This window comes from Lactuca sativa, chromosome 6 (assembly GCF_002870075.4).
Source record: "Lactuca sativa cultivar Salinas chromosome 6, Lsat_Salinas_v11, whole genome shotgun sequence".
Lineage (NCBI taxonomy): Eukaryota > Viridiplantae > Streptophyta > Magnoliopsida > Asterales > Asteraceae > Lactuca > Lactuca sativa.
The window spans coordinates 133,021,894-133,036,363 of record NC_056628.2 but is presented as its reverse complement, the minus strand read 5'-3'; the positions used below and the strand labels follow the sequence as shown (position 1 = coordinate 133,036,363).

At 36.0% G+C, this 14,470-nt stretch overlaps 1 protein-coding gene across 1 annotated transcript; it reads left to right on the top strand.

The window, feature by feature from the left end:
- The first annotated feature begins 12,626 nt into the window (after window positions 1–12,626).
- LOC111890014 (desmethylxanthohumol 6'-O-methyltransferase) lies at window positions 12,627–14,157 on the top strand. The gene is made up of 2 exons (XM_023886177.2): window positions 12,627–13,648; window positions 13,769–14,157. The coding sequence occupies exons 1-2, from the start codon at window positions 12,866–12,868 to the stop codon at window positions 14,063–14,065; spliced, it is 1,080 nt and encodes a 359-aa protein (XP_023741945.1). The 5' UTR covers window positions 12,627–12,865; the 3' UTR covers window positions 14,066–14,157.
- The last annotated feature ends 313 nt before the right edge of the window (window positions 14,158–14,470 follow it).

The following is a 14,470-nucleotide window of genomic DNA, read 5'->3' as shown; positions in this document are numbered from 1 at the left end:
ATCCAAGACATCACAACTTACCAATTTCAAATGTGTAGGAATAAGAAGACAATTTCTACTCCACATTTGATGAGTGTGTTAAAACCTTCTTAAGATGTGTCACTCAAGTCACAATCTTGGAGTTCAACTCTAAGACTTGATTTTGGAACGAACTATGATTCACCTTTTGATTTAGCCATTTCAACAATTTTCGATTCCTCTTCTTAGCCATACTTGTACACTAAGGTGTCCTTAGAGGATCTATTGTGACACTGTTTCATAATCACTAAGTTAATCATAAAACACGATACTTAAGTAATCTCCCTTTTTTCAGATTGGAGAAACTTTTATCTTTCTGCCTAATTGATTCTTCCTATTTGTTCTGCATTACATTGAAATATTTTCAATGATTCAGAATTACATGTAATCTTATAAGAATAACCATATTTACTAAACTTTTAGCAAATCATGGTGAATATTCTTATTGTTCTTTGTGGTGGACTTGACCCAGTGCACAACAATGCATACTAGATCCTTTAGTTCTTCACTTGACTCACATACTTATGTTTAGTCTTAATTTCCCAAATACAAAGATTCTCATTCATCATACAATACCAGTTGCATGATTCCAAGTTTCTGTCCAAATGAAACTTGGGTGATGAGAATCATTCCTTATTTGGTAAAATTTCGACATTACCACAAATAACATAACTAAGAATCACATATATTTTCAATATTGCTAACAATAGAAACATAAAAACATAAATTTTCACAAATGGCATTGCAAGGAAATATAAATAAATAAATAAATAAATAAAAATTTATTTTATTTATAAAAATGTGGAAAAACTTGTCCTTACAACGCAATTACAAATGAAAACTATGTTACTAAATGTTCCTAAGCAATTTATCATAACTTTTATGCAGTAGCTCAAAAATCTGATCATCGAACCATGCGATCGAAATCCATCTCTTCACGATCAGACTCAGCATACTTTTCCTTTAAGCCTCCTTTCTTTTCTTCGATCCTACAAAACATCAAAATGCAATATTATCACATCATGTATTAAGAATATACTAATATGAACTTAATAGAGTTAGATAGTGAACTTACCTGAAGCAAAGTCATACATCTTGACTTTTCCATCCTTGATATCTTTCAGGTAAATATGGCAGCTTCGCATCCAATGCCCCTTCTCGTGGCAATAGAAACAAATGGACTCTTTTTGAACAACACATGGGACAATCTCAGATTCAGCCCTTCTCTTTACCATCCGGTCAAACGGTTTGACCATGGCCAATCCCTTTCTATCGGGAAGTGAAGACTTCTCTGGACTTCCAATGTTTCCATCTTCAATATCCATGGAAGTTTGGGAGGTTGATCTACCAGTCAAATTTGCTTTACCAGTTTGCCAAATCATTGCGGATTCAGCAACAATAAGCAAATAGGTAAGATCAATGAGGGTCACCTCGTGGTCCATCATATAGTAATCTTGAATGAATTCACTATATGATTCGGGAAGTGATTGAAGAACCAAGTCAACGGCCAGCTTCTTTGAGACATCGACACCCAAAATTCCCAACTTGTCAATATGTAACATCATCTCTAAGATGTCAGCACATATAGACTTTCCATCTTCATGTTTTCTTGCCAATAAGGCTTGACTGACCTTGAACTTTTTAAGTCTTCGAAAACGTGGGTTACGGAGAACTATTGGAGGAGGTGGAGGAAGTGAAGCATGATTTCCTTTTCCATGATCCAATCGTGGAACATCATCTTCATGTGGAAAGCTTTTTCCAAAGGATTCGGGAAGACCATAGTTGTTAGAATTTGACATCTACAAAAGGGAGAAATTTAAGTTACTTGATTTAGTCCTTAATATAACACCCAAACGAAATATCAAGGCTAGGACCCAATACAATATTCTACAATTTGGAAGAGGGATGTTGTAATCCAATTAAAAAATATTTGAAGGTAGGTAAATAACGATTTACCAATTTCCACCATGAAAAACGAAAATTAATATTAGGTTTTAAATTAATTGAAACTCCTAGATATTTTGAGATTCATTGAACTTTACAATGGCATGTTTAATCTCGATTATGCCCTTCATGTTTGTGACTGGGATACTGAGGATCACAAAGAAGGTGTGAATAACCATCCAAACTAGCTTGGTATTTAATGCAGATGTTTATCACTTAATCAATGTACCGGTTAACCACACACGATCCAGTGATCTATGATAATCTACGAGCTACCCATTGCCATCTTTCATTGATCCCATATTAGTGTGTCGGTTAACCACACATGCTCCACTAACGACCAATAAGGTGCAATGTGTAATTTCATTGATTAGCACCAAATTCACATTTTTCATAAAGTAACTAACATTTGGGAATTTATAAAAGTGTTTAGTTACTTCGTACTTCATTATACTTATAATGGGAGGTTGTGTCCTACCCTACCAATTTGGCTAACGACCGTCCACTAGTCATGGGTGCAGTAGGTAAAAGTGGATAGTCAATGGCGGTCATTTTATATGCCACTTCCTTAAACAACCCTTATAGACTAGCTTCGTGAATGAGGTGGACTAACGATAAGACTGACTTTTACTTATACATATATAATATATTAGAATTTTAATTTTATATAGTATAAAGGTGTATTTTATACATTTAAAATACTAAGTGGTTTAATCTATTAATAAACTAGACTTTTAATTTGATTAAACTTAAACCATATTATTATGGATTTATTAATCCTCTCTTTTAGTTAAACACTTAATTAAGTTAATAAAATCCAAAATGGTGTAATTTGAACTTTTCAAAGCACTAGGGTTTTAGAATTTAATATTTCAAAATTAAAACTTTTAATTAAATTTTGAATTCCAGAACTTGAGGATAAATTTTGAAACTTTTCAAAATATTAGGGTTTAACTATTTAAATTTCAAAAACTAAGGCTTCTAATTTCAAATTTCAACTATAAAACCTAAAGGGTGTGATTTAAAACTTTTTCAAAATTACTAGGTTAAGTATTTGAATCAAAATAATCGTATATTACCCATATTTAACCATATCCATCAATTTTGATAAGGATATCCATACCAAACATAAAAAATTGAATTTAGGCAAGAAAAACAAGTTTTGGTCATTATCCTAATAAAAAACTGGCCAAAAAATCGAAAATCCCGGCAACAGAACCCTGGACTCATCGAGTTCATGCAAGTCGTCGAGTCCATACATAGACTCGTCGAGTCAGCCTGTCAGACAACAAAATCTTCGATTTTTTGAACGTTTGACAGTTCACTTTCGCATATATTCAATAGAAAAACGACCTAGGCTCTGATACCACTGTTGGGTTTTGTGCATAATATCATTCCTATGATGTACATGCAACCCTAATTGCTTTGGATCTAGGTTTTTCTAATTTGAACATACAACTATGAATACCAAAGCAATAACCGTATAACCAACATATATATTTCGAAAATCACATATGATTAGGGTTAGAAACTTTACCTTACTTGTTATGTAGCAATAACAAGAATAATCCTTCTTGATCTTGACTTTTGAAAGCCTAGTGCCCTAAGTGTTGCACCTCTAATGGAGTCACAAACATCCAATGCAAAGAGGATGAATTAGGAGAGAAGGATTTCAGCTAGGGTTTCTTTCTTGAATGCTTAGGCTGAAAATCCTTAGTCATAGGGTCTATTTATACTTGTGACTGCTAGGGTTTTAGGTGGAAACCCTAATATGACTTCTGAGGCAACAAGCAACCCATGAAATCCTTCCTTAGAGCCCTTGGGCGAAATCTTATGGGCTTCCCCATAAATTTCATCCCCTCCACTCTATGGAGTCCATCAGCCCAATTATGCAACTATAAACGATTTGCATAATAATCCCCAATTATTTAATCAGTCCCTTTTGATTACCAAATTAATTTCTGATCAATACTAATTAAATAATATGATTTCCAAATAATATATTAGTCTTGTAATATATTAATAAAACCATTTTAAGTACTAACTTATCATTCATATAATAAATTCTACTCTCTCTCCTCTTGTCATCCTATCAATTTGCATGAGTGAAGGCAGACCAAAAGGACCATGCTCATAATCAAATCAAGTACATACCAAAAATAGTTATGGATTAGACACCTAATCCAACAATTTTGGGGTCTACTTACTGAATTTGTCTAATCGTACACTCTGCATCCTCCTTTAGCATTTTGAAACCATTTGAAAATCATTTTTAAAATCGTATCCTTGGTTTGAGACTAGATTCACACGAGTGTTCCTCCAATTCACTCAAACCAAGGCTCTGATACCAACTTGTAACATCAATAAAATTCATGACAATTTAAAACTTTTTCAAACACCAAAAAACACCATTTGATTACAAATTATTTTCAAAATAGTTTCGTATCAGAGTATCCCAGAAATCAAAATCATAAAATGCGAGGAGGTGCACGATCAAGCCTTCGCCTTCCCGCGATCATCCAAAGTACCTGAAACAAAATCCAAAACTCTAAGATCAAAGCTTAGTGAGTTCCCCCAAAATACCGATACATAACAAATAGCACACATGATAACAACTTGTAATGTGTCCATAGCTCTACAAACTCAATTACCCCCGATCCCACAGTATGAGTCTGGCTTGCCTTTTAGGCCCACAACTCACATATGGCTTCCTCCCGGGCCCACAACATAAGTCTGGCTTTCTCTCAAGCCCACAACTTATGACTGGGTTGCCGTTTCAGTTCTAAGATTGGAATATAACTGATCAGCCCTAAGGGCGAGTCTAGCATGCTCCCCTAGCCCTCAGCTTACATCGGGAATGCTTAGGAGTCCTTAGTATGAGTGTGGCATGCTCTCCCAGCCCTCGGCTCATATTTGGGATACTCCAGGGTTTGTTGGTCATCGTACAGAGCAGTACAACCTCAACCCTGCCCACACAACATGTTGACATGTAACATCTAAATGCACATACAGATAACCAGACAATTTCATAGGTAGTCCTTCAGATCTACCAGACTCATAGCAAACTAGCATTCATAACTAACTCATACTCAACATATCATCAACTATTAGGGTATCAGATCCAATGGGCCGCCCTTGGTGCCTTTGACCCCTAAGTATAGTGAGGAAAACTCACCTCACAAGTAGTGTTGAATCAAGAAGATCAAACCCCAACTCTCAACTCCAACTGAACTGCCTGTAACCACCATATGACTGATTCCATTAGGACCCCAAATTACCAAAATACACTCAGAAGTCACACTTCATCTACCCTTGGTCAAAGTTATAGTCAACGGTCAAGGTCAATTGCCCATGTTGACCCAACTCATCGAGTCTATCTACTGAATCGTCGAGTTCCTTCAGAACTCAGAAACCAAAAACTCGAGTCAACTCGCTGAGTTACCTGAGTAACTCATCGAGTTATTTAGTGTCCAGAAGACTAGGAAAACCTTAATCAACTCGCTGAGTCATCTTACCCACTCGTCGAGTTCACTCAGAATCTAGAAGGCGGGTAAACCCTATCCAACTCGTCGAGTTGGCTATGAAACTCGTCGAGTTCCTCCGGCCTTTTTCTCATTTAGACACTTTTAAGAGAAACCAAGGCTCCAAACTATAGATCTTTCCTCTTAGGGTGTAGTTACCATGTAAAGTTGCCAACTTTACGTGCATGCAAGGCCTCAAGAGGATAAAACACCCAAAACTAGTCTTTGAATGAGGTTTAGGGCGTAGAAAAAGGCCAAGACTAGATAAAGATGATAACTTTATGACTATGGGGGCCTAGAGGAGTCCAGATCTGAAGTTAGAACTTCAAATCATGCTCAACTTCCAAAAATTGATCTAAAGTGGATAAAAGGCCCTAAACTCTTGAATGAAGAGATCTTACAAGAAAATGATCAAGGTAACAACTTTTTACCTTCAAAAGGTTGCTACAAAATAGTAGATGTTGGATCTATAAGCTCCTTCTTGTTCCACGCTCCTAAACCTTCAAGTTTCTCCAAGAAATGCACCAAACACACACTCTATAGCCTTGTACACACTTAAAATGGAAGGTTATCTTGTTTAGGGTTTTCTTCTGGACGATAGGGTGGTAAGGGAGGGTGGAGAGGGGACTTAAGGTCCTTTAAATAGCGTGCAAACCCTAAACATTAGGGTTTTCATGCACAGCCTCAACTCGTCGAGTTGGGGTCCTTCAACTCGTTGAGTAGGTTCTGTAAACCACGCGGCCTGATTAGTTACTACACGAAGAGTTGGGGCCTCCAACTCGTCAAGTAGGTCTTAGATGATGTATAAAAATTCTTGAAATTCATACCTGGGAGTCGGGATGTTATAGTTCTCTCCCGCTTGAACTACACTTTGTCCTTAAAGTCTGTTGCAGTAAACAACTCCGGATAATGCTCCCGTATCTCGGCCTCTACCTCCAAATTCCACTCGGATCCCCTCCGATGCTCCCATTATACCTTTTCTAAAGGTACGTCCTTGTTCCGTAGAAGCTTCACTTTCCTCTCCAGAACGGCCATTGGCCTCTCCACGTAATTCAGATGCTCATCAACCTGAATATCATCTAATGACACCACTGCATCCTCATCAAGTATGTACTTCCACAATTAGGAGATGTGAAAAGTGTTGTGAATCTGACTAAGCGCCTATGGAAGATCCATCTATATGCCACCTTTCCAGCCTTGGGAATAACCAGAAAGGGTCTAATGTATCGGGGCCCCAACTTCCCCCTCTTCCTAAAACGAATCACACTCTTCCAAGGTGAGACCTTTAGTAGTACCATGTCACCAACCTGATACTCCAACTCAGATCGGCATTGGTCGACATAACTCTTCTGCTGACTCTGAGCAGTCTCCAACCACTGTCTTATCTGCTAAATCTTCTCGGTAGTCTGCAGAACTACCTCGATCTGACCCATCACTCGATGACCGATCTCACTCCCAACAGACTAGGGTGCGACATCTCCGTCTATACAACATATCGAATGGTGGATCAACAATACTGGAATGAAAACTGTTGTTGTAGGAGAACTTTGCAAGAGTTAGGTAGGAGTCCTAACTCCCACTAAAGTCAATAACATAGGCCTGCAACTTATCCTTTAGGATCTATATGGTTCGCTCACTCTGATTGTCTGTCTGCGGACGATTAGATGTACTAAAGTGTAGTCGCATGCCCAGTTCCTCGTGGAACTTCTACCAGAAACCGGAGGTGAATCGAACATCACGGTCTGAGACAATAGAGACTGCTACTCTGTGGCGAGCAAAGATCTCGTGGATATACATATCGGCCAACTTCTCTTTAACATCCTGTTCCAGGTCGTTTTGTGATTTAAGGCTTGTGGGCTGTAATCTTGGTATGAGAAGGTTTTGATGCTTTAATGGAGAAAGTCTAGGCCAACTTTAGATATAGATAAGGTAGATTTTGTGATAAAAGAGTTCGGGTTGTACTTTAGAGGCCAAGAGTATCGAAGAAGGCCATGGCTAGATTTTTATGAATTTTTTGGTTTTGTTCGTGGATTTTTGAGGATGTGATGAGTTGCTCGAAGCATAGGGCTTCTTGCCACATTTTCGTGGATATAAGGGTCATTGGAAACAGACTCATAACGAAGAAGATATGACAGTTTGAAGTTTTGGTAAGCTTAGTCTATATTGAGAAATATGTGGCAATTGGGTACGCTGGGCGTACACTTGAGTACGTGCAGCGTACTTATGTGCCTTGCATGATCGGGAAGGCCACCTCGTACACTAGGTATACCAAAGGGTACGGTGGGCGTACTAGGTCTAGAATGAAAACAGTAATGTCATGGATTGTCCCTATTTAAGGAACATGTTGGCCTCATTTCCAGCACCATTTCCAGTATCCAAGCCCTCTCAAACCCTAATCCCATTTCTCTAGCTTATGTGAGGGTTTGTGGCTCATTTGAGTGTTCTTTTGGGGCTTGTGATGAAGAAGGAGTCTTGAAGGAAGGAAAGCTTGTGCTTCTAGGTTGAAGATCTGAGTTCTAATCTACTTGGTGCATCCTCCAGAGGTATGAAGCTCGCAACTTGCTCATTGTTGTGATAGTTTTGGTTTTGGGACAATTTCTAGGGTTTTATGTCCCAAGCTTGAATCTGTATGAGTTTGATGAACTCTAGAGCACAATACTTGTCCTTTCATGACTATTTGGTGGTCTAGATTCATAAAAATGAGAACATGGTCGTCTAGACCTCTCCATGCATGTGTTAGGATGAGTAAAGAAAGTCTTAATGGTCATTTTTAGAAGTAAGGTCCCAATAAAACATGCAAACTGATAAAGTCGCCAACTTTATCAGTTAGGAGCTTGTAATGAAGCTTCCCTGACATTTGGATGCTTTTGGCTGAAGTGGTTAAGTGGCAAATGGAGTTTTTGGGCCTGAGTATTGCGCCCCATGTAAGGTTCAGTATGCCCCGCGTACAGAATTAAGTCCCCCGATCAGGGCTGCATGCATGCTGAGCATACCAAGGGAGGTACGCCCGCGTAATCTCGTTGTGGGAGTTTTGGGCTAGATCTTGTTTTGGGCTGTAAGTGTTGGGTCTTGGTTTGGGCTTGTTGTGTTAGATATTCTTGGTCAGAGGAATATATATGTCTTGGACCCTTATGTTGGGCATGCCATTTTGGACTTATGTTTAGGGTTGGGCCTTGGTGGGCCCATTTGGTATTGGGCCTTGGTGGGCCCATTGGGCTTGGGTTATTTATAGGCCGAGTTAGTGGGCCATCTTTAGAGTTAATGTGTGGGGGTTGGCCTTAGATCCTAATTAGGTTAATTGTGGGTTTGGCTTAGTGTGCAGCAGCAACATTTATAGGATCTGTTCATCATTCAAGGTGTATCTTCTCACTATATCTACCTGTATCGTAATACATGAGTGACCGGAGGGTCTTATTGTGTTACTGACCGGAGGGTCTTACTTATGTTGTTGGCTGGAGGGTCTTATTTATATTATTAACCGTAGGTTCTTGTTGTATTACTGATCGGAGGGTCATATCTGCTTTATGTGCTATTATGCATTCTATCTTTATGACTTATACTGTCATATTATTCTTTATAATTGTTGATCTATGACTGGAGGGTCCATACCGAGTCGTGAGATCGGAGGGTCTTCACTGAGACACATGATGGGAGGGTCCAAACCGAGCAGTGAGACCGGAGGGTCTTCACTGAGACACAAGACCGGAGGGTCCATATCGAGACATAGCCATATAAGGCTTATTATTTGTTCATGTGGTATTTTGGGACACTCGCTAAGCTTCGTGCTTACAGTTTTTGTGTAAAATGTGTTTCAGGTACATCTCAGGATCGCGGAAAGGCAGATGCATGATTGTACACATACGTCGGCTTATGGAGATTTGAGGATTTTGGGATACCCTGATATTGTTTTGATAATAACTTAAATAATATGTGATGAATTGAATTTATGAGTAATATTTTGAGAATTAAAATTGAAAATTTTGTCATGAAATTTAAGGTGTTACAAATCCGTCGGCTAATGCTCGCGTCACCAGTACTGTCTTCTGTCACCATTAATAGTATTATTTCTTTTTTTAAACTGCACCTTCCAAATGCCGAAAAAACCACTATAAAAATATAAAAACGACTAGAAAATATTAATTGCAGAAGTTAGATCTAAACATTGAATTGTTTGTTAATACAACATCCTAAAATAATACTCCAAACATTAAGTGCAAAATATGTTATAACTCTAGCAAAACATTACAACACATTATATAAATCCTAAAACTAGCTACATATCAGGTCGACAATCACTGTTTGAAGCATGTCCAACTAAAAAATAAACTACATAAAATTATAAATTAAACGAACAAGTTACCAAAATATAAGCAAAGTACAAATTATATTACCAACAAATCAAACTACAAAACTATTAGTTATCAAATTATAAATTACCAACATATAACCAAACTAACAAACCAAGCTATAAATTACCAAATTACTAACATATAACCAAACTAACAATTATCAAACTATAAATTACCAACATGTAAAACTATAACTGAAGTAACAATTATCAAACTACAAAATATCAACATATCAAAGTATTACCAAACTAACATTTTCCAATATATTAGACTATAATCAAACTAACAGTTACCAAACTATATAATATGTTGTTTTTTCTATTGTAGCATTGTACTTTAAAAAATCATATTATGTTGATTTTTCTTTTAGTATTGTACTTTACATATTATACAGTTTATTTATTTATTTATTTATTTATTTATTTATTTATTTATTTTTTGTGAATAATAGCATCCTACAAGCATTGTGTTTAACAACCTAAGATAATAATTATTAAGCCCTTAATAATTAAGCTCTTAAAATTTAAGTCATGTTCCAATCAAATTAACTAGATTGCATATATATATATATATATATATATATATATATATATATATATATATATATATATATAGGGAAATGATCAAATGATAACACCTAAAAGGATGAGAACGCGAGAACAGGTATACTCATTTGTGATTTCATGTATTCATTTATGGAGAAATGATAAATTTTTACGCACAATCAACATGAATATGATTTTTCTCTTCAATTGAAATTAAAGGCGTAAAAATTTATCAATTCTACACAAATAAATACATGGAATCACAAATAAATATACTTTGTTCTCGCGTTCTCAACCTTTTTGGTGTTCTCATTTTATCCTACTCCTATATATATATATATATATATATATATATATATATATATATATATATATATATATATATATATATATATATATATATATATATATATATATATATATATATATATATACTCATTTTTACTTACATTATACATATATACATACATTGTACATACATTCCAAATTGCATACAAATAGACATATGCATAAATAATTTTCTATTTCCATATATACATTATACATAAAAATACACATAAAAATGCATAATATATACGTTATACATACAAATACAAATATACATAGATAATCTTCTTTTTCCATATATTCATTATACATACAAATACACATATACATGCTCAAAATATATATCATACACATAAAAATAAAAACAATAGCTTATATAGAAACCTGTGGTGGTGTTACACTGGTGGAAAAAGGTGGTGGTGGCCGACAACAACAACAATATTCCGGCAGAGCTGGAAATTGCGACATAGAGCAAAAATTCCGCAAAGAAGTTATAAAACTCTACAAAATCGACGAGTTTGGTCACTAGGAAGAGAAACGGGTTGAAGAGAAAGAAAAAGAAAAAAAAAAAGAAATAAAGGAGGTGAAAAAGAGTTTGATCACCTATCAACGATAATTTGGTGGTCGTTGGTGATTAGCTACCTCGTCACCGGTAGTGCAGGTGGTCGGTAGGGGCATTTGTCGGTGAATATCCCAGAAAATCAACAGTAGAGAGTAAATGTCGATGAAGTATTAATGTTCAATAGAAAAGGGAACATAAAAGAGGGAAAGAATTAGCTAGGAAGAGTGTTAGCTGCGACATTTTTAGCGGTGATGGTATATCAATAACGATGTCGTCGTATCAATAGTGGTGACGCCCCTGGAGGGAATTATTTGCGGCTTTTTTTTCCGAGTATTAGCGGCGACACCTATTGTGTCGTCTTTATTAGTGTCGCCACTACAGGTCTGTACGTATCGTGGTTCCGACTATTGGATTAGGCACAAAATCGATGGATAGGTTTTAATATCATATTTTCACGCGGATTGGGTCGATACGCTTTAGTGTCAACGCTATTAGCGTCATAACCACTATTAGCAGCAACATCAAACACGAATGTGGGGTGTCACTGGTAATGGTGGAGCCACTAAAGCTCGATATTCTTATAGTGATCAAGGTGGTGAAGATATGTTCTTTTCAAGGGAACGAGGGTTCAAATACGGTTATGGAAAAAAAAAATAGGTTTGGAATAGTATTTAGAGGATGTGCGTTAGCGGTTCCTAAAAAAAGAGTTATGATTTATTTGTATTTACATATAAATGTGTATGCTAATAGCTTAGCAATGTATGTTGTTGGTCGTTTTCTCTTTCATCTTTTTTTGAAACGGAGGAAAGTCTCTAATATGTAGTATTAAATATTAATGTACATGTTTGCAATTGTTGCATAACAGCAAACCATTAGAAATTTTGGGTGGTTGAGAGTAGGTCCTTTTTGTTTCAGGATTTTGTGGGTAAATAGTATCCTTATTATAATAAATGAATAGTTTTAATCTATTTTTGTCAAATGTCACTCTGATACAATTTTTCATTAATATTATGACATGTGTTATGTAGATATATTAGACATCTTATTTTAAAATTCAAATTTATATTTTTTTCTAATTATATGTTAAATTTGAAGTTATAATAACTTTAAAATTTTGATATATATCTCTTAATTAATAATTTATTTAAAATGATTTATTTAAAATAGTTGATTGATAACTATAAATTTTTATTATAAAAGTTTAATTAGTTTTATAAACGTGTTTCTCATATTATAAACTAATATTTTAATAATCTAGTGGGATCAAGAGTCTACCAGACATGTGATATATGTGGACCTCCTATATATCAATAATTGGATTAGAGACACCAGCTATATTTGGACCAACATACAAGCAACTACTATTGGCATTCAAGAGCATATAGTCAAACCGTATTTGGAAGAAATAAAGGATTGCAATTTTGGGTGGGTAAAATTAACTTTAAGTCGACGATGCCCTGATGCCCAATATTGTTTCCGACAATAGCTGGTCTCATTGATTACCTTCTAGATAGAACTTATGTCTTTTTGGTTAAAAGTGTATGCCTCTATTTAAGTTTTAATTCAACCAATTCATTCAAGAGTGCAATAATTTCAGCAATGATGAACACACAAAGTGGAATAGAGGAAGATGTAGTGCTCACAGGTCAGACACAAATAAGCCAGTGCCTAAACGGAGTTTTTGACGCCATGGCCTTACGCTGTTGTGTTGAGCTCCGTATCGCCGACATAATAAGCAACCACAACCGACCCACGACGTTATCAGAAATTGCCACTGGTATTGATTCTCCATCAATAAATATTGATGGGCTTGAACGACTCATGAAGTTCTTAGTCCACAAAAAGGTGTTCAACGAAATTCCTCAAGCAGAAGAATTAGAAGGAGAACGCGAAACACTTTACGCCATGAACAACTGTTCTAAATGGTTGTTAAGCGATGCACACCTCACATTGGCACCGATTGTTATGAGTTGTACGGATCCAGTCATGGTTTCGCCTCTGCATGTGCTAAGTCGAGCGATTAAAGAAGGTGGTACAGCATTTAAAATGACGCATGGAGAAGAGTTGTATAGTTTTTCTTTGCGTAATCCAAAGTTCAACAGAATTTTCAACGAGGACATGGCATGCGCTGCTAAGATCAATTTGGATGCCATTATCTCAAGTTACAGGAATGGATTTCTTGGGATGAAAGGAAGTGTGGTGGATGTTGGAGGTGGTACTGGTGTTGCAATATCTGAGATTGTGAAGGCATATCCACATCTTAAGGGGATTAACTTTGATTTGCAACATGTTATTTCAACTGCGCCAACATATGATGGGGTTACGCATGTTGCTGGTGACATGTTTGAGGCCATTCCTCCTGTAGATACGATCTTTATGAAGGTAATCTGCATGCTTTGGGTTTTATTCGGTTGTTGATATACTCGCTCAAGTTATGATTATCGATCTATAGGGAAAACAATCCCACAAAGATTAATGACAATATTCTTATTTGCATTTCAGTGGATCTTGCACAATTGGAGTGATGATGATTGCGCTAAAATACTTACGAATTGTCGAAAAGCCATACCTAAGGAAACTGGAAGAGTCATTATTGTGGAGATCGTTCAACAGCCTAAAGAAGATGATGCTTTTAGTGACACGCGCTTCATACTTGATCTATCGATGCTTGCATATTTTTCTAGTGGAAAGGAAAGATCTGAAAAGGAATGGAAGAAACTTCTTGGTGATTGTGGCTTTTTCCGTTACAATATAACTAAGATGCCTTCGCTTCTGTCGATTATTGAGGCCTTTCCATAATGATTATGTATGCTCTTGATGAATGTCTAATTAATAATGCCAATTGCATGTACTTTTCATGGTTTTTAATAAATATCTCCTAATAATAACTATTTAAGGTTTTAAGCTAGATCTATTTCAATTACACAAAAAATTGTTCCAAATGTATCTGATGATTCAAACGGTTCGTGGATCGATGGTTTTTTCTTTTTCCCTAATATTATGTGATTGTGGTTAAATGGTGTTTGGAATGTACTTTGAAATTTGATTATCTAATTACTCTTTTCACCGCCCATAAGCATCACGTCATTGTGGTTTCTTGTCACACCAAGAAAGTGGTACCATACTTTTATCTTCTTTGTTTTTTTTTTTTTAGCTTTTTTAATTTAATAAAAACTTGTTTTTTAACAAAAAAAAACATAATTT